Here is a 24,555-nt window from a genome sequence, read left to right on the forward strand (position 1 = left end):
ATCGTGTAAGCGTATCTACCAAGTCTGACCTAAATCTGATCTAAAATTCAGTCTCCAGCATGTTACAAAACTCGTGAAAACATCTGCAAGAGTACCTCATTGATATGCACAGATCTCATTCATAATCAAATTCATCCTCATTGATATGCACAGATCTCATTCATAATCAAATTCATCCTCATTGATATGCACAGATCCCATTCATAATCAAATTCATCCAAGATACTAATTAAATAAGACTATATGTCAAGTTTAATCAAAACCGGATCAGAAGTATGGTCTCAAATGCCACTAACATGGACAGCTCTCCTGCACAACAGATCGAGATCCTATAAACATATTTACTAAATTTAATCAAAATCTAACAAGAAATTCCAAGTGATGACATTGAGCTCAGCCAGTAAAAGATCTGCCAACTCTAACAAGACCTTCCTTGAGTATGGTGTAAAGAAATATCATGTACTGATATTGCCATCTTGGAAAACATGTATTTAAAAAATTCAGAAGTGTGATTTAAAACTGATGCAGACAAAGCAAATATTATATTCAACTAAATGGAACACTTAGATCTTAATTACCGCCAGTACAGTTTTAGAAACTGAAATTCCAATCCCCATGGAGTTCAAAGACATCTTGCTAGATCTCTCAAAACGATCATTTTTTTTCTTAGAACTTCAAGTGGCAAGAGCAATCAGCTGTTCAAGACATACACAACATGATGTCTAATAAATGTAATTCTTGCCTTTCATGCTTTCTTTCCAAGCATCTGAATGAATATTCTGTTTCATATTTCTGTGCCGTTTGTTTAAAGCTTTTTAAAAGGCCTATTAAATCTTTGGCCTTCAACGTGTTTTTGTTTGTTGCAAACCATTTCTAGAAAATGCCATAAGCAACAGCATGATCATGCAGGCATTTGCATGGAAAAATATCAACAGTTTAAAGCAACTGAGGTATTCCGCTCAAGTTAGTCTGGTCCCCTGACCAACTACTCTAAATCAAATATCCTTCCCTTACGTTAGTCTGGTTCCATGAAAAACTACTCTAAATCCAATACACCAGTCTGATCTTGATCAAACACAGACCGTTCTGGATTTGTAATTCTTGCTATTATTCCACAAGTTCATAATTTAAGGATCATTTCAGTAAAACTTACTGTCAAATGAAAATGGTTGGCAGTTCATTCAGCAAATTCACCTCAGTTAAAATCAAACTCATTGAAGACATGATCATGTTTGACATATTTACCAAATTTAGTCAAATTCTGTTCAGAAATATGTAAAGCAGTCTGATGCAAGATCTCCACATTAAGAAAGGTAGATCTCATAATGAAATCATCTGAGATCTACAGCTTTGTGCCGTAATGAAATCATCTGAGATCTACAGCTTTGTGCCATACATGAAGGCCCAATGACCATAACAAAAATCTGTGTTTCACTAAATTTACACAACTTTACAATAATTTCAATGCAAATAATTATCACTGCAATCAAGGTCCCATGTCAGTCCGGGGTTCCATCACATGCTGGTATATTTTTAGAATAGTATAATTTGCTTCCACTTTGGTGATTGGGTAAACAACATGGCACAATTGCAGAAGGAATCGAGCATGTATGTATAGCAGAGATTGACGACACATCATGTAAATGTGCTATGCGTATCACATGATAGACAAAAGTGAAAATGTAGGACAAACAATGACAGCGGCTGAGAAGATGCATTCAATAATGCTAGAGTAAAATGACGTCAAAGGAGCTAAATTTCGTTGTTCTGAAATATCAGAACATTCAGTTTGTGAGTTGAAGTGCTGGCTTGAATGTCGTGGACTGGCAGTTGCAGAAAATAAAAGAAGCAGGAACTAGTCAAAATGTAAGTCGATTCTTCCTTACGATACCATAATAATTACTGTAACATTACTACGAGTTTATTATTGTAACATTCTTTTCAGGCAAATAACAAACTGCCATCTTTAATTAACCATATTCAAATCACAAACTAAAACTCTTCAAGTCCATGTCGACTTCTGTATGTTGCATATTTTTCCATTTACCATTTTGTCATGGGGGTGGGGGAAGCATGCAATGAGAAGGGTTGCAGTGTCTGTAATTAATTACTGTACTAATATTATGGAGTTACTCAATTATTTTCTCACGGTATTATTCATAAATATACAAATATACATAAATATGTACATGTAAGTAAACAAAAACCAAGAACATTAAAAATTACAAGGATGTACAAAATTTTTCATCCTGTTACACACATAGATAACATTAAACTAATTATTAACAGGTTCTAATATTCCTGGGGTCACAAAGTGTTTTGAAAATGTTCATAAATAGTTTTGTTGTTTTAACAGCTGAATTTTTTGTTTGTCAAAATAAATAAATGTCTAACATTTTAAGATCCTGCAAAATTCTAAATGCAGGTAACAACTCATTTGCTAAACTTTTGTTACGGCACACATTTATTATTGTTCTTGTTTTAAATTTATATTGTGCATTAATATTTGAAAACAATTTTATTTTTATTTTAGGTGTTTGGAGTGTATAGAATCAAACAACACAGACAATTTTGCATGCTGATAGAGGAAAATGATGTGAACAAAATGTGAGTGAGGTGTTATCTTCTGTCAGGACCAGTAAGTCTACAGAAAGTGTACCTTTTCTTCCTACAGCAGTTAGAATAGTTTCCCATATGTTAATATTCCAAAAGGATTTTGTTATGGGAGAATTATGAACACATTATATCAACTGCAAAGGTGTATACATTTAACTCTGCCTCATAGTGAAAGTGATGACAACTTGACGGACTTCAACACATCAAAACCTATGTTGAAAAGTCGACAATATTTTATAAGTGGCCATGTGAAAAACTTGCAAGATAATTATAAAGATGAGCATTATTTTTTTTAATAATCTGTAATGGCATCATACACACAGCAAGTTGTGTATCATGTATAAGTGACTCTAGCAACACTCTCAGGAAATGTAATTAGATGCATCATGGGAATGTAAAGCTTCTTCCTTGGGCAGATGCACTCATATTGCTTCTTTACTTTTGCCTTGGAAGATTATACTCTTCAGTTTGAATATAAGCCATGTGCATCTCTCATCAAACCTTGTACATGGAATGTTGGGAAGAAGTCTAAATGACAGCGGCTGCATGATACAACAAGAAATTAAAAACAGATAGATTTAGAAACTATGATCCATTATGTAAAATTAAAATTAATGAAATAAAGTTTGTTAACAACTTTGTTGCTACATTACCCAATTCCAGTTCAGCCAAATATTAAAGACACTCAGACTACCCTGATTATGAAGTTGACACGGAGGTATTTAAGGGTAGAACTAAGTGTGCCTTACACTTAATGGAAGTATTAAAGGATAGAACTAAGTCTGCCTTACACTTAATGGAAGTATTAAAGGATAGAACTAAGTGTGCCTTACACTTAATGGAAGTATTAAAGGAGAGAACTAAGTCTGCCTTACAATTAATGGAAGTATTAAAGGATAGATCTAAGTCTGCCTTACACTTAATGGAAGTATTAAAGGATAGAACTAAGTGTGCCTTACACTTAATGGAAGTATTAAAGGATAGAACTAAGTCTGCCTTACACTTAATGGAAGTATTAAAGGATAGAACTAAGTGTGCCTTACACTTAATGGAAGTATTAAAGGAGAGAACTAAGTCTGCCTTACAATTAATGGAAGTATTAAAGGATAGATCTAAGTCTGCCTTACACTTAATGGAAGTATTAAAGGATAGAACTATGTCTGCCTTACACTTAATGGAAGTATTAAAGGAGAGAACTAAGTGTGCCTTACACTTAATGGAAGTGTTAAAGGATAGAATTAAGTGTGCCTTACACTTAATGGAAGTATAAAAGGATAGAACTAAGTGTGCCTTACACTTAATGGAAGTATTAAAGGATAGACCTAAGTGTGCCTTACACTTGATGGAAGTATTAAAGGATAGAACTAAGTGTGCCTTACATGTAATGGAAGTATTAAAGGATAGAACTAAGTGTGCCTTACACCTAATGGAAGTATTAAAGGATAGAACTAAGTCTGCCTTACACTTAATGGAAGTATTAAAGGATAGAACTATGTCTGCCTTACACTTAATGGAAGTATTAAAGGATAGAACTAAGTGTGCCTTACACTTAATGGAAGTATTAAAGGATAGAACTAAGTGTGCCTTACACTTAATGGAAGTATTAAAGGATAGAACTAAGTGTGCCTTACACTTAATGGAAGTATTAAAGGATAGAACTAAGTGTGCCTTACATGTAATGGAAGTATAAAAGGATAGAACTAAGTGTGCCTTACACTTAATGGAAGTATTAAAGGATAGAACTAAGTGTGCCTTACACTTAATGGAAGTATTAAAGGATAGAACTAAGTGTGCCTTAGATGTAATGGAAGTATTAAAGGATAGAACTAAGTGTGCCTTACACTTAATGGAAGTATTAAAGGATAGAACTAAGTGTGCCTTACACTTAATGGAAGTATTAAAGGATAGAACTAAGTGTGCCTTACATGTAATGGAAGTATAAAAGGATAGAACTAAGTGTGCCTTACACTTAATGGAAGTATTAAAGGATAGAACTAAGTGTGCCTTACATGTAATGGAAGTATTAAAGGATAGAACTAAGTGTGCCTTACACCTAATGGAAGTATTAAAGGATAGAACTAAGTGTGCCTTACATGTAATGGAAGTATTAAAGGATAGAACTAAGTCTGTCGTACACTTAATGCAATTTGACAAAAACACGGTCCCGTTTGAAGTACCAAAATACACAAGATTAGATGAGTCAGAAATGTGGCACAGTAGCAGATTCTGTAGAATAACTGCTTTGGTAGCAAAAGATGTAGCAGTTGTCCACAGTAAAAGAGGGAAATACAATCTTCTGAACAGAATTCTATTGGGCAAAAAGAAAAATATACGGAAGACAAAATGAAGAGAAAGCTTTTCGAGACATGGCTGAAAATACTGGAAAGGATGTTATGTCACAAAAAAGTAGATTTTGGATCAACCCTCTCTATCCAGAACTTGGATTTAGTCCCGATGACCTTGTCTACAATCAAAACAACAAACTAATTGGTTTAATTGAGATAAAATGTCCATTTGTTTTAGCAGGAAAAGACCCATTATGTGTAGATGAACATCATGTGTTCCACTATGTATACTGCAGTACAAAATCCGGTTTATTTGTCCTACATTCTGCAGCTGAGTCTGCGAGCTATAAACAGGCATGCTATTTTTTGCAATTAATAGTGTCGGTCGATCTCTGCTATAGGGTATAAATGATGCATCAGCAAAATCCTTGTGATGTTGTGCTGAGCAAAAGCCAATTGACAAACATGGCAATCAAACAAATTTCCCAGGAAGACACAACCTTCAAACCAAAAACAAACATGATCCATGAGACAAAACACATAAAGACATTGCAAACACTTACAGGAATACAAAACAAAGATAACTGTATACAAGTTACAAATATTTACAATTCAAGCTGACATTTTTTCTCTATAAAATTCAATCCTTTTAAAAAGTCAAAGACCTTTTTCCATTTGAACACCATCATATGTTACATCCAAGAACAGGTTACATCCATTACCAGTATTTGCCTCACATTACATGCAGGTCAGGGTACCCTTGACCTATTCTACATCCCTGAACCCACATTGTGACACAAAAAAATTCACCAACGTGACCAAACAAACGCCATATTTCTTTGTGTCAATCTGGAGTTGGACAATAAGATATTACCTAAAGATTTATGATTCCTAAATCTACAATCTGCAATGTGATTGACCTATTTCCAAAAGGTCAAAATGTATGCAACAAGCAAAGGAGCAGTTGAAAATATGATATTTGGAATGAAAACTGAAGTCAGTATTATTGGGATTTTCAATAAATTTAGGAATAAACATGTTTCAAAAAGTTTAATACAAAGAAATCTGTACTTTAAAGGTTATGACAATGTTTTCAGGAAAAAATAAAATTTGAAAACCGAAAGAAGAAATCATTTTTAGATGTCTGAAGAATTAAAACCATAACACGTGGCAATAAATCTTGTAGATATGCAGCAGCCATCTGATGGAATGAGGTATCCTCTCACTCTACTGCCATGATGATGAGACCTAATATCTGTGCAACCCCATTTTGTTTTATTGTTCTTGTATATGCCTCATCAATTACCATAATGGTAACTCCTTTCTTTCTAAGTAGTGTATAGCCCAGCATGCTTTTAATCCTAAATTGATCCTTTGGCTTTTATAATTCTTTTTTAACATGTAATAAGAAACCTAGCCTTTTCTATTTTATTATTTTTTTAATCCTTTGCATTATCTTAAACTGTGGTTTTCTAAACTATCTGAATGCTAAATTCACTTTAAATAATCACTACTTTTTCTATTGCCTTTCTAAAATGCTTTGCTTACTTACATTTAAAATTATGCAATGTGTGTTTTGTCCAGTTGTATCTATGTATTATACAGTGTCTTGCAAATCATGCTTTTTGACTTCACTGGTTTTTTGTCATGTCAGTAAAGAGCTCATTAGATCTTATCTTGAAATGTTGTTTCAAATCACGCCGGCTATAAAGCTGCAGCGGTTTGTGACCTGGACTTTTAATCAAAAGGAGAAGGTTTGAATCCTACCAGTGTCAGCAACCATAGTGTGGCGTTTGGTGAGGCACTTTGTTATGTATATCTATATTTTTGCAACTCCTGGTACATGATTTTATCTCATTTTTATAATTCTTATTCATGGCTGTAATGTGTACCAAATAACTTTAGTTCAGTCTGGCCTACAAATTTGAGTATTACATAGGATTTTAAAATTGTTGGTTAAGCATGTGTTGACAATTATTAATAAAAATCTATAATACAATTAAAATGGCACCTATGGCAAAGTTTCTCAGTGACTGATGGGATTTCTACATTTCCAGAATAATTCTGTGGCTTCCCATTGGTTGTGTGAGGTCATGTGAATATTCCTAACTGACATAAAATCAACAGTGTATGATGTAATGTGGGGTCTATTGCGAAGTACAGTTGCAATATAGAGTGTACATAAGAAGAAAATTAGGCAATCAGATTCATTCCTATTTTTGGAGTCATTCACACTCTTACTGTGTTCCTGTTATAAGTCTGTAGATGTATTTTATGTTATACTTAGATATTTTTGGAGAGGAAAAAAAACATTTGTTTGGACTGTTCAGTGAAAACAGAAAGTGCTCATTATTTGGACTATAATATTATTCTGGAACTGATATAAATTATTCAAAAGAATTCTTGACAATGTCAGTGTTCTCAGAGGACCACTAGATTTCACCTACTGAAAACTAAAAGTGACTTTTCATTCGTTTAGGACTTTCATAGACCTTTATAAGGACTAATTTGGATTCACTTCATTATACTGTTACAAGTTCCTCTTGCATTTTTCATTTTTCATTTACCACTTTAATAATTAAATTGTTTGTTAAGTTTTACAAAACGTATTGGCTTTGCTTCTTTTCTGTTACCTTAAGTTTGAGATCCTAGATTTGTAACAGCTCCTACTGCCTTCACACTATACAATTTTCTGGTATTGCTGTGCTGTAAGCCAAGCCATGTTGACCATAAATAAATCTTATCTTATGCTATCCTATGTTATGTAGCTTAAGCAGCAAATTTCATTGTATATAATTATTGCATATTCAGTGACAAATGTAAGAATAATATTGGAAAAAACAATTAAACTTACATATGAAGGTGAATTAATGAATAATGGAATTTGCGATGTATGATACCTGCCCTCATCTTAAAATTAAGACTTTATGATTTCAGGAAGTGTAACATTGCATTGTATCAAAATAATTGCAATCACAAATGGTAATATGAATACCCAAAAGAATGTAAAAGTGCTTGACAACTGTATCTGGCCTGTAACAGCATGCCATTTGACAACTGTATCTGGTCTGTTACATCATGCCATTTGACAACTGTATCTGGCCTGTAACAGCATGCCGTTTGACAACTGTATCTGGCCTGTAACAGCATGTCATTTCCCCACAAATCAGTACATATTCAAGGTTAGAAAAATTCTAAAAACCCAAAGTTGCCCCTGGGCAACCATCTCTGAACAAGAGTACCTCAGAGTCAAAGGGACTGGTGCTCATCTAGGCAATAAGAACTTCTATTTAATTGGCAAGTGTTGAAACTATCTCTGATATTTTTCAGTGATAACAAGATTTTCAAATTAGCAGCTGCAGTGCACATGATGGTTGTGAGCTTGGCACCATTTTTCGAAGAAGTCAATTTCGTAGAAGTCAATTGGTGAAAATGCTATGTCATAATTCATCCATTGAGCAGAAGTCATTTCAACAAGACTTTTAAGACAGTTGCCATGCCAACCATAATATTGGCTGAATGACCAGCACTATTTTCATTAGGTCCAACTGCCATATTTACTCACTTGTAAGTCGACTTTTGTTTTTTTACAGAAAATTTGATTCATGCAGAATATAGGTTGTCTTATAAGTATGACATACAAAAAAATGTATAAGCTAAGGGTAATGTTGGAAACACATGATGTTTGCAGAACACAAAAATACTGTGAACTCAAAACAATTTACATTTCTTTCTCATTATTCCAATTTTGAAATGTGTATATGGTATGTACTGTGTTTATCTGTTTCATGATGGTAGTCATTACACATTACATGAATCTACAGTTATCAGAATTTTAAAATAATATGACTTTTTGACTTAAGTTGCATTTTCCTTTTCGTAAGTTAGATTCTCAATTCCCATGTGATATTTCCCATGTTTTTTGCCCATGTGATATTTCCCATGTTTTTTGCCCATGTGATATTTCCCATGTTTTTGCCCATGTGATATTTCCCATATTTTTTGCCCATGTGATATTTCCCATGTTTTTGCCCATGTGATATTTCCCATGTTTTTGCCCATGTGATATTTCCCATGTTTTTTGCCCATGTGATATTTCCCATGTTTTTTGCCCATGTATGTTACCTGTTAAGCTCTTTAGTTGTAAATGTAGCATTCACTTATTTTTTAGTTGACCATCCTTTTCATGGAGCCATGAATTTAGTATATGTACTTGTCCAGTGCCAAGTAAAGTTCCAAATCTTACAGTGAATGTATGAACTTAACACCTTTCAGCTTGTACATGCATACCCTCTTTACTTTCCCATGTGACAACCCTTTGATCAAGCCACAAGTAATGGAGGTTGGTTATTTGAGCTTCCCCGTGACCTCCCCACACAAGCAACACACATTCAGTTGCAGGCTTTAATAGATTTCACAGATCAAGGTGTTACAAGCTCAGTCAATACATATTCACCTGCATAAGAGAATGACACTAAGGAAACAGAGTCAATATTTATAAATCTTGACCACGATGATTTACTAGAAGATGATGTAGGATTTCAGAACTTTTTCAATGAGGCTCACTTCTTGAACTTTGTACCAAATGAGTGACATTTATAAGATGCTGTGAATTTTTAAAAAATGTGGATGGAACTTCCATTGTTTTTTTGTATTATTTGTAAGTGTTTAGTTGTATTATTTCTAAGTGTTTATTTGTATTGTTGGTAAGGCCTGTGAAATTAACGTGTTACGAGACATTGTGAATCAGATCATTTTGAACCATTTTTATACCGAAGTGTGACATAGTTTTGAATTCATGCATTTATCATAAAAATGGTAATAAAATTTCAAGCATTTGACCAAGGTAGAATAATAGGATCTGTATTTGTAGATTTCAGGAAAGCTTTTGACATGGTGGATCATGAAATCCTTTTGAAGAAACTGAAAATCTACCGATGTGATGAAGAACAATTAGATGGTTTACTTCTTACTTAAGTGAGAGAACACAACATGTTTACATAAATAATGTTCTGTCTGAACCTGGAACAAACAATTAGATATGGAGTATACCACAAAGCTCAATTCTAGGTCCATTACTATTCATTTTATTTATTAATGACCAACCACTTTTACTAGGGGACTTAATTTCATTAACGGATCGCTATGCAGATGACACAACACTGTCAGATATCCAAAACACAAAGCATGAACTCAAAATTTCTTTACACCTAAACAAACTGGAAAACTGCTGCACATCCAATGGCATGGTTGTAAATACTGGTAAAACTAAAATATTACTTATCTCAACACGGCAAAGAAGGACAAATCTTGATAGTGATGAACTATGTCTGACATAGAAGGATAAAAATTTGCAAATGGTCTGTCATGATAGACTACTTGGTGTTTTGGTAGATAATAACCTATCATGGACTGAACATATCAAACATATCAGTAAAAAAAAAATCAATTCAAGTTTATGGCTTCTCAGTAGGATAAGACATTTTCTCCCTGAAAGGCACAGAAAACTATTTTATAACAGTTACATACAACCCTATTTAGACTACTGTAATACAATATGGGGTAATTCAAATGATAAAAACATAGCAAAGCTGGCACATCTTCAAAAAAGAGCATTTGGGCTAATATCAGTCCAAGGAAAATTTAGCTGGTAAGTTAAAAATATTACCTATTAAAGACTGAATCCGCTTGAGAAAAGCCAAATTAATGTACAGGATATCCCATAATAGTGCTCCTGAATATTTACAATCACTATTCCATTATAGGCTATGTAGTAATACTTCCCACAAGCAATCGATGTCTACCAAACAGTATAAAATTCCCAAACCAAAGAAGAAGTTATTTAAAAAAAAGTTTTCAATACTCTGGAACTCTACTCTGGAATAATATTTTAGTTGAGATTAGAAATGCCCACTCTATTTCCTTCTTCCAAACCTAAAATATCTAGTGGCTTCAGAGATGCAGCTAAAATAAATAAATTCCATTGTATGAGAGCCTCAAGGTAGATTAGTTCTTAGCTAATTGTGTTACCCTCCTTAAATAAGGTCATTATTATTATTATTATTATTATTATTATTATTAAGCATTACTGATTTTACTGGATTTCATTTGGTCAAATTGTAAACTGTTATAATGTCATTTATTTTTGTCAAATATTTCCATATTTACCTATCTAGATTTGTTTATTTTTCAAAAGTGCAATTCTGTTTCACTAATGACAAGTCCCCCTTCAGACAGATCTGACTTGCAAAATACACTTCAGCTTATGGGAGTGGTCCTCCATAAAATGGGGGCCAGAAAGGGAGGTCAACTTATAGCTGATTCAACTTATGAGTGAGTTGATTCAACTATAAGTATATATGGTAGGAATCATAAGAAGTGTATTTGATACAGCCATCCATTTGGGTAGTGTACAGATAACATTAATTTCAAGATATAATTTTCCACTCAGTAGGAGTAGCAATAACAAGATTTGGCTGGTGTGCCAGTCATTCTTGATGTCAGCTTGACACAATTTTAATTTAAGAACAACTAGATATCATTAGAAGTCTTTTAGCAACAACCTCATGTCAATATGACTTTCTTTTCAGGTAGATTTGTGATAAGGTTTTATCACAGGCATTCAGTGTGTCCAATCAGAGATTGAAGATTCTACAAGCAAATTTTGGTGTGTTGTCAAAAGACAAGCATTTGCTAGCATTTTTTATTAACACATTAACCTCTGGTGATGAGTTTAAGTGGCAGGAGGTAGTAGCCTACTGCCGAGCTCTGTAGCATCATGGGTATCTTTTTGATACAATAAAGTGGGTGGTATTATAGAACGGTAGACAGCTGTAGCTCTACAATGATACCATATAATCTGGAAGTTCTAGTTGCACTACAAAATACAGAGGGAAAAACCTCATTTTTTGGACCCGTTTTGTTTCTACCCAAAATTCACTCATAGTCTGAACTGGATTTTGTGTACGGATTTTAGACTTTTTGGTCTGAGATCTAAGGCAAACCGGTATGAACTGCAAAGAGACAGATGAACCTTTGCAAAAAGTAGGATAGGGTGGGAATTTGGAATAAAGAGTGGTCTCGACACAAAAATAATGGGTCCATTAAGCACACAAACCCCCCCACCACCAAAAAAAAACATTTAACCTTTTGGTCATGCACGAGCCAAATAGCCAATGAAAAACGATGTTCCTGACACAACTAGGCAGTATGTTATTGGAAGATCACTTGGAAGTTGGTGTTTTCAGATGTGTTCAGAAATAAAATTAAATACCCAAAAGGTATACATGTAATGTAAAGTAAATGCCCAAAGGTAGAACACAACTTAATACCCAAGCAGTGACAATTAAATGCCCAAATGAACATTACAAAATGCCCAAAAGGTACAATGTATCTCAAATGTCCAATGATATAAATTACCATAAATGCTCAATGATACATTGCAAATTACCATAAATGCTAAATGATACAATGTAAATTTTAAATAAGAAAAGTTCAGTATACAGAAGAATGTTTCATGTTGAAAATTAAATCTATGGTCCCTACTCATGCCTACTGAATGCAAAAGTGAAGAAACTGAATGTCCATTTCTCATGATCAGACTGGGCTACCTACCTGTGCTCTTCCTGTCTCTGATATCTGGACCTCCAGAGAACCAGAGAGAACAGTGTACCAGTTTGTTCCAATGTCGCCCTGCCGGAATACTGCAGAAGTAAAGTTTATGTTAATATGGTCAATAAAATAAATACAAACAGCTGTGTGCAAAATAAATGTAAACAATCACATTGGTATGCCTTTACATTTTTGATACGGTGAATTTCACATGTCAGTTACATAAAATTCTAGATGTTTAATGATTTATTATATAGTCCAAGAAATAACAAATAACACTGCAAGTTTTGTCCAAAAGTTCACTAACATTTTCTGTTTGTTATAATTTAGTGATTTGCAATATCTTGATACAGGCAAGAAAAAAAGAACTGAATGGCTACTTCAGGCTATTCCATAAGATGGAGCAATCAATCAGATATGACTTTCACTCATTTGAAAGTTTTGCATCCTTTGGTTGTGTGACTCAAACGTCAGTGGATTTTGTCATGTGACTGTCACATGTTCTTCTGAAGGAAGAACGTAAATTTAACAGGTAAGAATATTACAAATTACATGCTTTTAGTGGAGTTCACATTTAACTGATTTAACATGTAATTAATCTACAAAAATTTTTCTTCTAAAATGGTGGATAATATTTTTTTTTTTGTGGTAACGTCCCGGGTGCAAATCTATGAATGTTTGTGACATGACCAAAGCAATCAAACCATTCAAAAGTTTCATAGCAATCCTTTAAGTTAAGTACAACAGAAGGAGTAGTGATATGAAACTTGCTCTAATCAATGACAAACAACAGGCCTTCCAATACTTTCTGTGGTCTATGACCTGTAGAGCTAAAACCGCTCTTGTCAGATTCTATCTATTACACAATGCAAGGGATTTTGCATTATGTAGTTACATTGCTAAATAATATTCTACGGCATGCTCTACAATAGTACAGATGAGCATAATGTGATTAAAAATAAGGGGTTCAAAAAGACATTCAGAGGTGGAGGAAACCCAAGTAGAGCATATGAAAGGGTTTTTCTGGCTTTATTTGTAATTAGTCAGCCTTCCACAATGATGAATGTCAGTTCTTTTTAATGGCACTTTCAGCATTGCTAAATCATGCAAAAGTAATAGGAGCAAAGTGATATTCCCAAGTAGAGACCTAAGACTGACCTGTGTGGATACTAAACCTGGTCAAACATTCTACCAATTGAGTGAGCTACTGCAGCTCCCCTTCCACAACAGTGAAACAAAAAACTGTATAAAAAAATACTAGCAGTAAAATAGTAATGTGAACAGCACACCATACCCCACCCAACATTTAACAGTCCTCATTAGGAAGTATGGTTTACTCTGGAGATTATTTCCCAACTGGCCTCAATGACCTAGACCTTTGGCATGCAGTCTGTAACTAAACTGTATGTGCTGAAACAATTACCATCTTATTAGACTGAATATGACCATGACCTTTAACCTCTAAATCTCAGAATCAATAGGTTTATTAATTATCCATGTACAAGCCATCCAAAAGATTGCCAAACTATGGAACAAAGTTACTCTCCAAAACTAATTTTTCTCTGAGCAAACATGATTTTGACCTTTTATCTTTTTATTCCAAATCATTTTGTTTTTTCCATATCTCAAGTGCCAACATTCTTCTTTCTGTTTGTGACCACAGCCTTTATTGTTTTGAACCCCAAATCAAACAGTTTCTTTTCTACCCATCATTAGGTCATCCAAAACTTTAATGAAGGTGCATGACTGTTACTGAAAATTTGGTGCAGAAACCATAATTATTCATTCAGTCAGTGGCCTTGACCTCTGAACTTTGACCCCTGAATCAATAGACTTCTTCCTTACCCAAAGTGCAAGCCATCTGCAAACTTTAGAAACTGGTAAACAATGGAGAATTTGAATTACTGTGTGAAAACCATTTCTTTTTCTTTCAGTGAAGTTGACCTTTGAGCTTCAACTCAAAATCATTAAGGCCGTTCCTTAACCCAAGTGCCAGCCATCTACAAAATTCTGCCACCATAGATGGTGGGCATTTCAAGTCATTGTGCAGAAATGAAACTGGTAACCAATGGATGGATGGATAATCATCAAAACATAATAACTCTGCTTTAAGGTGGGCACATAAAAATTTTAAAATGGTGTCAGACAGAAAGCAGTGTGAAATAAAAACACCATAAAAATGTAATAGATAATAAATGGAAAAGTTTGCACTGAGAAAGTAACCGTCTATACCTTACTTAGAGATAACAGCTGACCATGGTAAGCTAACCAACTACCCTTGTAAAAATCAAAATGTTTTCAAAAAGGTTTATGGGTCAACTTAAATAAAAAAAACACCATACAAAACTGTTACATATACGATGTCATACATGGTCTGAACATGGCAGATTAGTGAAGATGAAGAAAATCAGCAACTGTTGTACAGCCAGATCACAAATCATGAAATACTACTGTTCACAGATACCTCATTGTTGCTGATAACTGAAGTCGTAGTACTCGAAGCTTTATAAACCAAGTCATGTGTCTCAACTTGTGTCTGCGAAAATCGACTGAACACAAGCCCTAATCTCAGTGTTGATAAAAGACAGATGAACAGATGGAGGCACAGACTTTCTAACTGATGTCATCAATCCATGAACTACAACTGCTTTGAAATCTAAATATAACCTAAACTATGATTACATTTTATGTGACGACTTATTGAATTATCAACTTACAAGTAACCCCCTTTTCCAGGTCCTCATAGTATCCATAGTAACAGATTTGCTGGAGGAGCAGGGGGTGAAATTTCTCAAAGACTTTGATGTCTTTCAGTTTGGAATAGATGACATCAAGATCCTCTCCTGTCCTGTCACAAGGCCTGAAAGCAAACAGTGGAAGACATTACACTGCATCCAACTTGTTAACAAAAATCTGTCATGGAAGCTGTAGTAGCTCAGTTGGTAGAGCACTGGACTCATACTCCAAGGGTTGCACGTTCAACACCCAACCAGGTCAGCCTGGTTCAGCTGCTTCAGTGTGTCCTTGGGAATGTACTCAGTTCCCATTTCCCTGGCACAATATACAGCCAATAATGTGTTAAAAATGCTATTAAAACCAAAAATATATATTTAAAAAAAATAGCAGTGTTATACATATAATCAAAAAGGGCAGGGCATACAATGTCTTGCATCCTAAAAGTCTTCAGAATCCAAAAAGGACAAAGGAAAATATATACAATGCACAAGTAGTGCTAAAATAAAATGCTTGTATTGTAATATGACCTTAACCTTGGACACTTGCATTACTGTAATAAGAATGTTTACAAGTACATGACCTTAACCTTGGAAACTTGCATTACTGTAATAAGAAGGTTTACAAGTTCATGACCTTAACCTTGGACACTTGCATTACTGTAATAAGAATGTTTACAAGTACATGACCTTAACCTTGGACACTTGCATTACTGTAATAAGAATGTTTACAAGTACATGACCTTAACCTTGGACACTTGCATTACTGTAATAAGAATGTTTACAAGTTCATGACCTTAACCTTCGACACATAAATTACTGTAATAATAATTTTTCAAGCACTTAAATAACTAATAAAATATTAATGTGTTTCAATATCTGGTTTGCTGGAAAAAAGCTGCACTAGAAATTTTCTTTTCCAGATCTTGCTCTCATTTAACTTTCATGTTCACACATTATCTACTATGGATGGGCACCATGAAAAACTTTGTACTGTAGAATACAGTGGTATTCCTTAACATGCCATGCTATATGCCTTGATATACTACAATTATAATAGGGACCAACAATTTGATGTTCTAGGACAGGGGCAAGACACTTTTATTAAAAATTTCCATCTGTTGGACACATAACTCAATCTAATTTATAATATATTATATCCATATTATTTTCTGAAAGAATAATCTTGAGATAAAAAAAATGATATCTGAGCCCAAAAGAAAACCACTCCTCTCAAAGTTAAATTAACAAGTTCTACCTTATAGTAGATGAATTTGTTATGCATGTACTAACTGTTGTATAAATAGTAAATTGTTATGCTTATATTAACTGTTGTATATTAACTTTTGTATAAAAAGTAATGTAAATTGTTATGCATGTATTAACTGCTGTATAAATAGTAATCTAAATTGTTATGCATGTATTAACTGTTGTATAAATAGTAATCTAAATTGTTATGCATGTATTAACTGTTGTATAAATAGTAATCTAAATTGCTATGCATGTATTAACTGTTGTATAAATAGCAATCTAAATTGTTATGCATGTATTAACTGTTATATAAATAGTAATCTAAATTGTTATGCATGTATTAACTGTTGTATAAATAGTAATCTAAATTGCTATGCATGTATTAACTGTTGTATAAATAGCAATCTAAATTGTTATGCATGTATTAACTGTTATATAAATAGTAATCTAAAAACTTTAACTAAAATGGGAGTATTATGCTTACGCTATAGCTGACACCCAGTAAAAGACATTGTGATGCTTACACTATAGCTGACACCCAGTAAAAGACATTGTGATGCTTACGCTATAGCTGACACCCAGTAAAAGACATTGTGATGCTTACACTATAGTTGACACCCAGTAAAAGACATTGTGATGCTTACGCTATAGCTGACACCCAGAAAAAGACATTGTCATGCATACACTATAGCTGACACCCAGAAAAAGACATTGTTATGCTTACACTATAGCTGACGCCTAGTAAAAAACATTGTGATGCTTACACTATAGCAAACGCCCAGTAATAGACACTGTGATTCTTACAATATAGCTGACACCCAGTAAAAAACATTGTGATGCTTACACTATAGCTGACACTAAGTTAAAGACATTGTGATGCTTACACATAGCTAACACCCAGTAAAAGACATTGTGATGCATACGCTATAGCTGACACCCAGTAAAAAACATTGTGATGCTTACACTATAGCAAACGCCCAGTAAAAGACACTGATGCTCACACCCTAGCTGACACCCAGTAAAAACATTGTGATGCTTACACCATAGCTGACACCCAGTAAAAAACATTGTGATGCTTACACTATAGCTGACACCCAGTAAAAACATTGTGATGCTTACACTATAGCTTACACCCAGTAAAAGACATTGTGATGCTTACACTATAGTTTACACCCAGTAAAAGACATTGTGATGCTTACACTATAGCTTACACCCAGTAAAAGACATTGTGATGCTTACACTATAGCTTACACCCAGTAAAAACATTGTGATGCTTACACTATAGCTGACACCCAGTAAAAAACATTGTGATGCTTACACTATAGCTTACACCCAGTAAAAACATTGTGATGCTTACACTATACCTTACACCCAGTAAAAACATTGTGATGCTTACACTATAGCTGACACCCAGTAAAAAACATTGTGATGCTTACACTATAGCTTACACCCAGTAAAAGACATTGTGATGCTTACACTATAGCTGACACCCAGTAAAAAACATTGTGATGCTTACACTATAGCTTACACCCAGTAAAAAACATTGTGATGCTTACACTATAGCTGACACCCAGTAAAAACATTGTGATGCTTACACTATAGCTTACACCCAGTAAAAGACATTGTGATGCTTACACTATAGCTTACACCCAGTAAAAACATTGTGATGCTTACACTATAGCTGACACCCAGTAAAATACATTGTGATGCTTACACTATAGCTTACACCCAGTAAAAACATTGTGATGCTTACACTATAGCTTACACCCAGTAAAAACATTGTGATGCTTACACTATAGCTTACACCCAGTAAAAACATTGTGATGCTTACACTATAGCTTACACCCAGTAAAAACATTGTGATGCTTACACTATAGCTGACACCCAGTAAAAGACATTGTGATGCTTACACTATAGCTTACACCCAGTAAAAACATTGTGATGCTTACACTATAGCTTACACCCAGTAAAAACATTGTGATGCTTACACTATAGCTTACACCCAGTAAAAACATTGTGATGCTTACACTATAGCTGACACCCAGTAAAAAACATTGTGATGTTTACACTATAGCTTACACCCAGTAAAAGACATTGTGATGCTTACACTATAGCTGACACCCAGTAAAAAACATTGTGATGCTTACACTATAGCTTACACCCAGTAAAAAACATTGTGATGCTTACACTATAGCTGACACCCAGTAAAAACATTGTGATGCTTACACTATAGCTTACACCCAGTAAAAGACATTGTGATGCTTACACTATAGCTTACACCCAGTAAAAACATTGTGATGCTTACACTATAGCTGACACCCAGTAAAAAACATTGTGATGCTTACACTATAGCTTACACCCAGTAAAAACATTGTGATGCTTACACTATAGCTTACACCCAGTAAAAGACATTGTGATGCTTACACTATAGCTTACACCCAGTAAAAACATTGTGATGCTTACACTATAGCTTACACCCAGTAAAAACATTGTGATGCTTACACTATAGCTTACACCCAGTAAAAACATTGTGATGCTTACACTATAGCTGACACCCAGTAAAAGACATTGTGATGCTTACACTATAGCTTACACCCAGCAAAAACATTGTGATGCTTACACTATAGCTTACACCCAGTAAAAACATTGTGATGCTTACACTATAGCTGACACCCAGTAAAAGTCATTGTGATGCTTACACTATAGCTTACACCCAGTAAAAACATTGTGATGCTTACACTATAGCTGACACCCAGTAAAAGACATTGTGATGCATACACTATAGCTGACACCCAATAAAAGACACTGTTATGACATTAGAAAGCTTGTTGATAAAATAGTAAGTGTTGATACCAAACCTCAGTTTACTGTTGATCTAATAGGCCTGAAAACTTAGAGTTGGGTACAAGCACTTGGTGAAGATGCTTGTAATAGAGGGACAGTAAATATAAAACAAACTTACTCATCAAATGAGAAAATACTTAGCAGAATAATGTAAACATGAAACAGAAAACAACTGTTCTCCTGAAAGGCCTAGGAGTATTTACAGACTTATCAAGGAGTGCATGTAGTTGACATATTATACGCTAACAAGCAACTAAAAAAATAACATTTATGAAAATTGGAAATGTCTCCAAAAGGTGGATTCAGCCTGAATATCATTTGCAACTTCCCATCTGGCCACAGCATATTGGCATATTTGACACACATCTAACATGTTACTAAAGGATCATAAATATAATTATATATGTAATATTCAAGATTAATTTCTGACAAATACAACTGTTGTGTAAAAAAATGTTTTTGAATTATTTTGTCATAAAAAAAATGAAAACATGCTTTTAATAACATTAAATCTTTAAGGTTACTCAAGAATTTTGGAAGATTGGTAACTATCAAGGTAACAGTTCCATGAAAACTTACTGAGGTACATCCTAGAAAAAAAATGTCATGGTAAACTGTTATAAAGGTAATACCTCACATGTATATTCTCTATCACTATTTATTACAATAATAACGAAGAAAGATATGAAATCTGGTACCAAAGTTTTGATCTACACGATAATGCAGAATGCAGGAAATTAAATTCATTCAAGATCTAATGTGTATAAAGCTGCAGTGCCAAACATTGGTAAAGTGATGGAGTGAAATCTCAAGCCATGAGGTCAAGTAATAAGGGGTAATAACTCTTGTAAATGACATCATGACACACTGCAAATCAAAATTACCCAATGGCATCAATATAAGAGATTATACCAACTGTGTACTTGTATGTATTTGTACATGTATGTCTGCATGTACATACAGGGCTCGTACATATTATTATTATAGTAAAGCAGTCTAGATTGCTAGATCAAACTGTTACATCAGCATCAGTACATCTGGATCACTGCAAGATGCAAATCAGTGAGTCATGACGTGTTTTTCTGATGCTGATTTCAAGGTATAATCTAGCAACCAAGACAGAAATACTATGACAATGATTTTTGTAAAGGACTATCAATTTTCAGAAAATTTAATAAAATCACTAAACTGAAATGAAAAGCAAAATTATAACTGTTGAAAGTTCCAACATTTTTAATATGAACTTCATCCTAAATCATTAACTGAATTGCGTACAGATCAGCTATATTCATGAATACAAGTTTTTTTAATGAAACACATTAAACAATAGTCACTCATATTTCAACAGCCGAATGGCTCAACAACAAAAATATTCTGAGGCCAGGCTAAAACTGGTGTGAGAGGTTCTGATGGGGACTTGCAATGGGAACGACTGCATTATTTTGACAGTTATACATGATAGGATTGGACAAACCTCATGATACAGATTTCTTACCGATAATGTTACTCATTTCTGCATGCCAACTGTTCATTCTTGTTTAGTTGTAACTGGGAAACATCATGGAAAATGTAGTTCCAGGAAGAGTTTTGAGGATGGTGACATGGGATTGTAAAAAAGAGTATTGTTTAATGACTTGTAGAAAGTGATAGTAAAATGCTGGCTATTTATTGAGCAAAAACTTGATAGGTATACAATAAAATGGAATATCAGTACGATTTTGGCTATTAGACAATGTAAGTTTTGGTATCCCAAAAAAGGCATACAAAACAAAGATAAAGACAACACAGACATAAAAAAGCAAAGATAAAAGTATACAAAACAAATATAAACACAATAATGGCATAAAAAACATAAACGCAACAAAGGCATACAAAACAAATATACAAAACAAAGGCATACAAAACATATAAACACAAAAAGGCATACAAGACAAATATAAAGACAACAAAGGATTATAAAACATAAACAAAATAAAAGCATACAAAACAAATATAAACACAACAAAGGCATACAAAAAAAGATAACACAAAAAAGCATACAAAACAAAAATAAAGGCATAAAAAGGCGTACAATACAAAGATAAAGGCAAAAACGGTGTATAAAACATAGATAAAGGCAAAAAAGCATATAATAATAATAATAATAATAATAATAATAATAATAATAATGAGGACTTTGTATAGTGCTTAATCTTTAGAAGCTCTAAGTGCATTACAACATTAGACAACACCTAAGATAAAAAACATATAATAATATTATTATAAAAACACCTAAGATAAAAAACATATAATAATATTATTATAAAAACAAACACCATGAAATTAGAAAAGCATAAAAAAATAAAAAACATCCTGAGAATATTTCAGGTAGGAAACATTATTAGGTCTTTAAGTTTGTTCTTGCAGTCGAAATAAGTGAGTTTGGAGAGCACTCTTGAATGTGATCACTGTGTCTTTGTGTCTAAGTTCAGTGGGCAATTCATTCCACGTTGCTGGGCCCTGGTATGCAAAAGAACACTGTCCATATGACTTCATTTTCATAGTGGGAATAATGAGTATACGGTTGTCAGAAGAAAAGAGTAAGTATCTTGCTGGTGTGTACACATGGGTGAGGTCGGATAGGTATATTGGACTACAGTCCAACAGTGAACTGTAACACAGAGAACAAATTTTGTGTTTGATTCTGGATCGAATGGATAGCCAGTATAGGGGACAGAGCAGTGGGGAGGTGTGCTCTGATCGTGGTACTCTAAGTATGATCCAAGCAGCTGTGTTTTGAACATTTTACAGTTTCTGGAGTAGATATTGAGATGAACCAGACAGAATTGAAAAACAATAGTCCAGTCTTGAAAGTACTAATGAACACACAAGTGGTTTAGTGGCATCAACTAAAAGATATTTGTGAATTGAGCTGATATGTCTCAGCTCAAGATATGCAGCCTTGCATATGTTCATGACATGTTGGTGCAATGTGAGAGTACTGTCCAGAGTAACACCTAGGTTTCGTACTGATTGTGTGAATTTAATGTTGGCATTGCTGATATTTATTGTCTGAGGTAAAGGATGTGAATGAGAAAGTCTTTGTGTTGTGATCAGAATGGCCTCAGTTTTATCATCATTCATCTGCAGCTTGTTACATGTCATCCATGATTTCACATCAGAAATGCACATCTCTACACCTTGGATGGTAGCATCAACTTCAGTTGGGTGGCTAGATTTGTATATTTGGGTGTCATCAGCATACAATTGGTGAGACACTGGATGATGATCTATGACACTTGAGAGCGACTGAGTGTACAGAATGAAGACAACAGGTCCAAGAACAGACCCCTGTGGAACGTCACCACAACATAGATCAACTGGGCTAGTGGAGTGTATTCCATTGGCATATACAATTTGTGTCCTGTTGACCAAGTAGGACTTGAACCACAGTAAGGCTGTACCATGAATGCCAAATACATGCTGGAGACGGTGAAGTAATATATCATGGTCTATTGTGTCAAATGCTGCAGACAAATCAAGAAGGGTGAGGACTGTAATCCTTCCGCTATCCAACGCAGAGAGAATGTCATTAACTACTTTTAGAAGAGTAGTTTCAGTACTGTGGCAAGGGTGATATGCAGATTGTACATTGCTAAAAAGACTGTTTGAATTTAGATGAGATATAAGCTGGGATAGAACAACCTTTTCTAAGATTTTTGATATGAATGGGAGATTAGAAACTGGGCGGTAGTTCTTTAAATCATTATGGTCTAGTGTTATTTTCTTCAGCAGAAGTGATGGGAATTCCCTTGATGAGAGAGAGGTATTATATAATAACATCAGTTAGTGAAGGCAATACTGGATCTAAGCACTCAAGCAGCAGTGATGTTGGAATTGGATCAAGTTCACATGACTCTGGTGCACTCTTCATCATGATTGTACAAAATCCGTAGAGACAGGTCCAAATGCTGCTAATGGTTGCTGCTCAAATTCTGTATCCCAACTGTATGGTGATGATGAGTCAATTGAAACTGAAATTGTGGTGTCGAGCTTATCTCTAATGGTTTGTACTTTGTCACGGAAAAAATTTGCAAACATTTTCGGAAGGTCAACACTGGAGAGAAGGTAGTTGGAAGTGGTGTAGATTTGTTCCTTGACATTAGCTTGTTAGTAATCTTGAAGAGCTCTTTGCAGCTGGAACTTTCTATGATCTTAGTAGTGTAGTCGGCTGATTTCACTGCATGGACTGTATTTGTGACATTCTTCTTAGCGACTTCATAGATCTGCTTATGAATAGTGAGTCTGGTGGAAAGGCAGAGCCTCTCAGCTTTACAGCGGTCTCTTTTAGCAGTGCAAAGCTGGTCCCTAACACTGCTATACCATGGAGAACACTTTTGAATTGATACTCTGCACTTGGTAGCTGGGGCATGTTTGTCAAGTAATGAACGCAGACAGTAATTGAGTTGTTCTGCAGTATGAAACAAAGATAAAGGCAAAAAAGGCATACAAAACAAAAATAAAGGCAAAAAAGGTGTACAACACAACACAAAGATAAAGGCAAAAAGAGCAAACAAAACAAAGATAAAGGCAAAAATGTGTACAAAACAAATATAAAGGCAAGTAAGGGCACACGAAACAAAGATAAAGGTAGAAAAAATTGTATAAAACATAGATAAAAGCAAAAAAGGCATATAAAACAAAGATAAAGGAAAAAAGGTGTATAAAACAAAGATAAAGACAAAAAAGATATTTGGTTGAAAAATAAATGAATCCCACTTATGCTTTTGAAATCAAAGGACAACTCAAAGGACAACAGGCAGGAAGGGGGTATAATTCATGTAAAGGGCATAATGAATAGTTGGAAATTAAACTCATTTAATGTTACATCATTATAAAGCTGTTTACCAAAGAAATACAACAAACCTTTATCCAGTTCTACGTCACAACCCAAAATGAATGGAAAATCAGTGGGCATCAATTATGTCATAGAAACTCTGGAAAGCAAGGTCGCAGCAATTGTAGAGATGCATGAACTGGTTGTTATTCAAAGTTCCTTCGGAAAATTGAGTTGTGGTAACTAAAGCAGTTAATTTTAGGCAATCAAATGCAACAACACCTCTAAATAATTACAGAGAAGGCAAGAAATCAAATGCTTTTAATGTCTCATCAACACAGCTCCATATCTAATTTAATTCCCAGTAAATTAATCTTGTAGAACCAATTGCTGACACTCA

At 34.2% G+C, this 24,555-nt stretch overlaps 1 protein-coding gene across 1 annotated transcript in view; it reads right to left on the minus strand.

Annotated features, from left to right (window-relative positions):
• LOC149776746 (rap guanine nucleotide exchange factor 4-like) overlaps window positions 1-24,555 on the minus strand; it is a 272,232-nt gene that overhangs the window by 186,233 nt on the left and 61,444 nt on the right. The window contains exons 3-4 of the mRNA XM_089941417.1: window positions 15,230-15,372; window positions 12,516-12,604 (exon numbers count right to left, since the gene is read on the minus strand). Coding sequence (XP_089797543.1) covers window positions 12,516-12,604; window positions 15,230-15,372 — 232 coding nt within the window. The remainder of the gene's footprint in view (window positions 1-12,515; window positions 12,605-15,229; window positions 15,373-24,555) is intronic.

Source organism: Sinohyriopsis cumingii, chromosome 18 (genome assembly GCF_028554795.1).
Source record: "Sinohyriopsis cumingii isolate HCF-2022 chromosome 18, ASM2855479v2, whole genome shotgun sequence".
NCBI lineage: Eukaryota > Metazoa > Mollusca > Bivalvia > Unionida > Unionidae > Sinohyriopsis > Sinohyriopsis cumingii.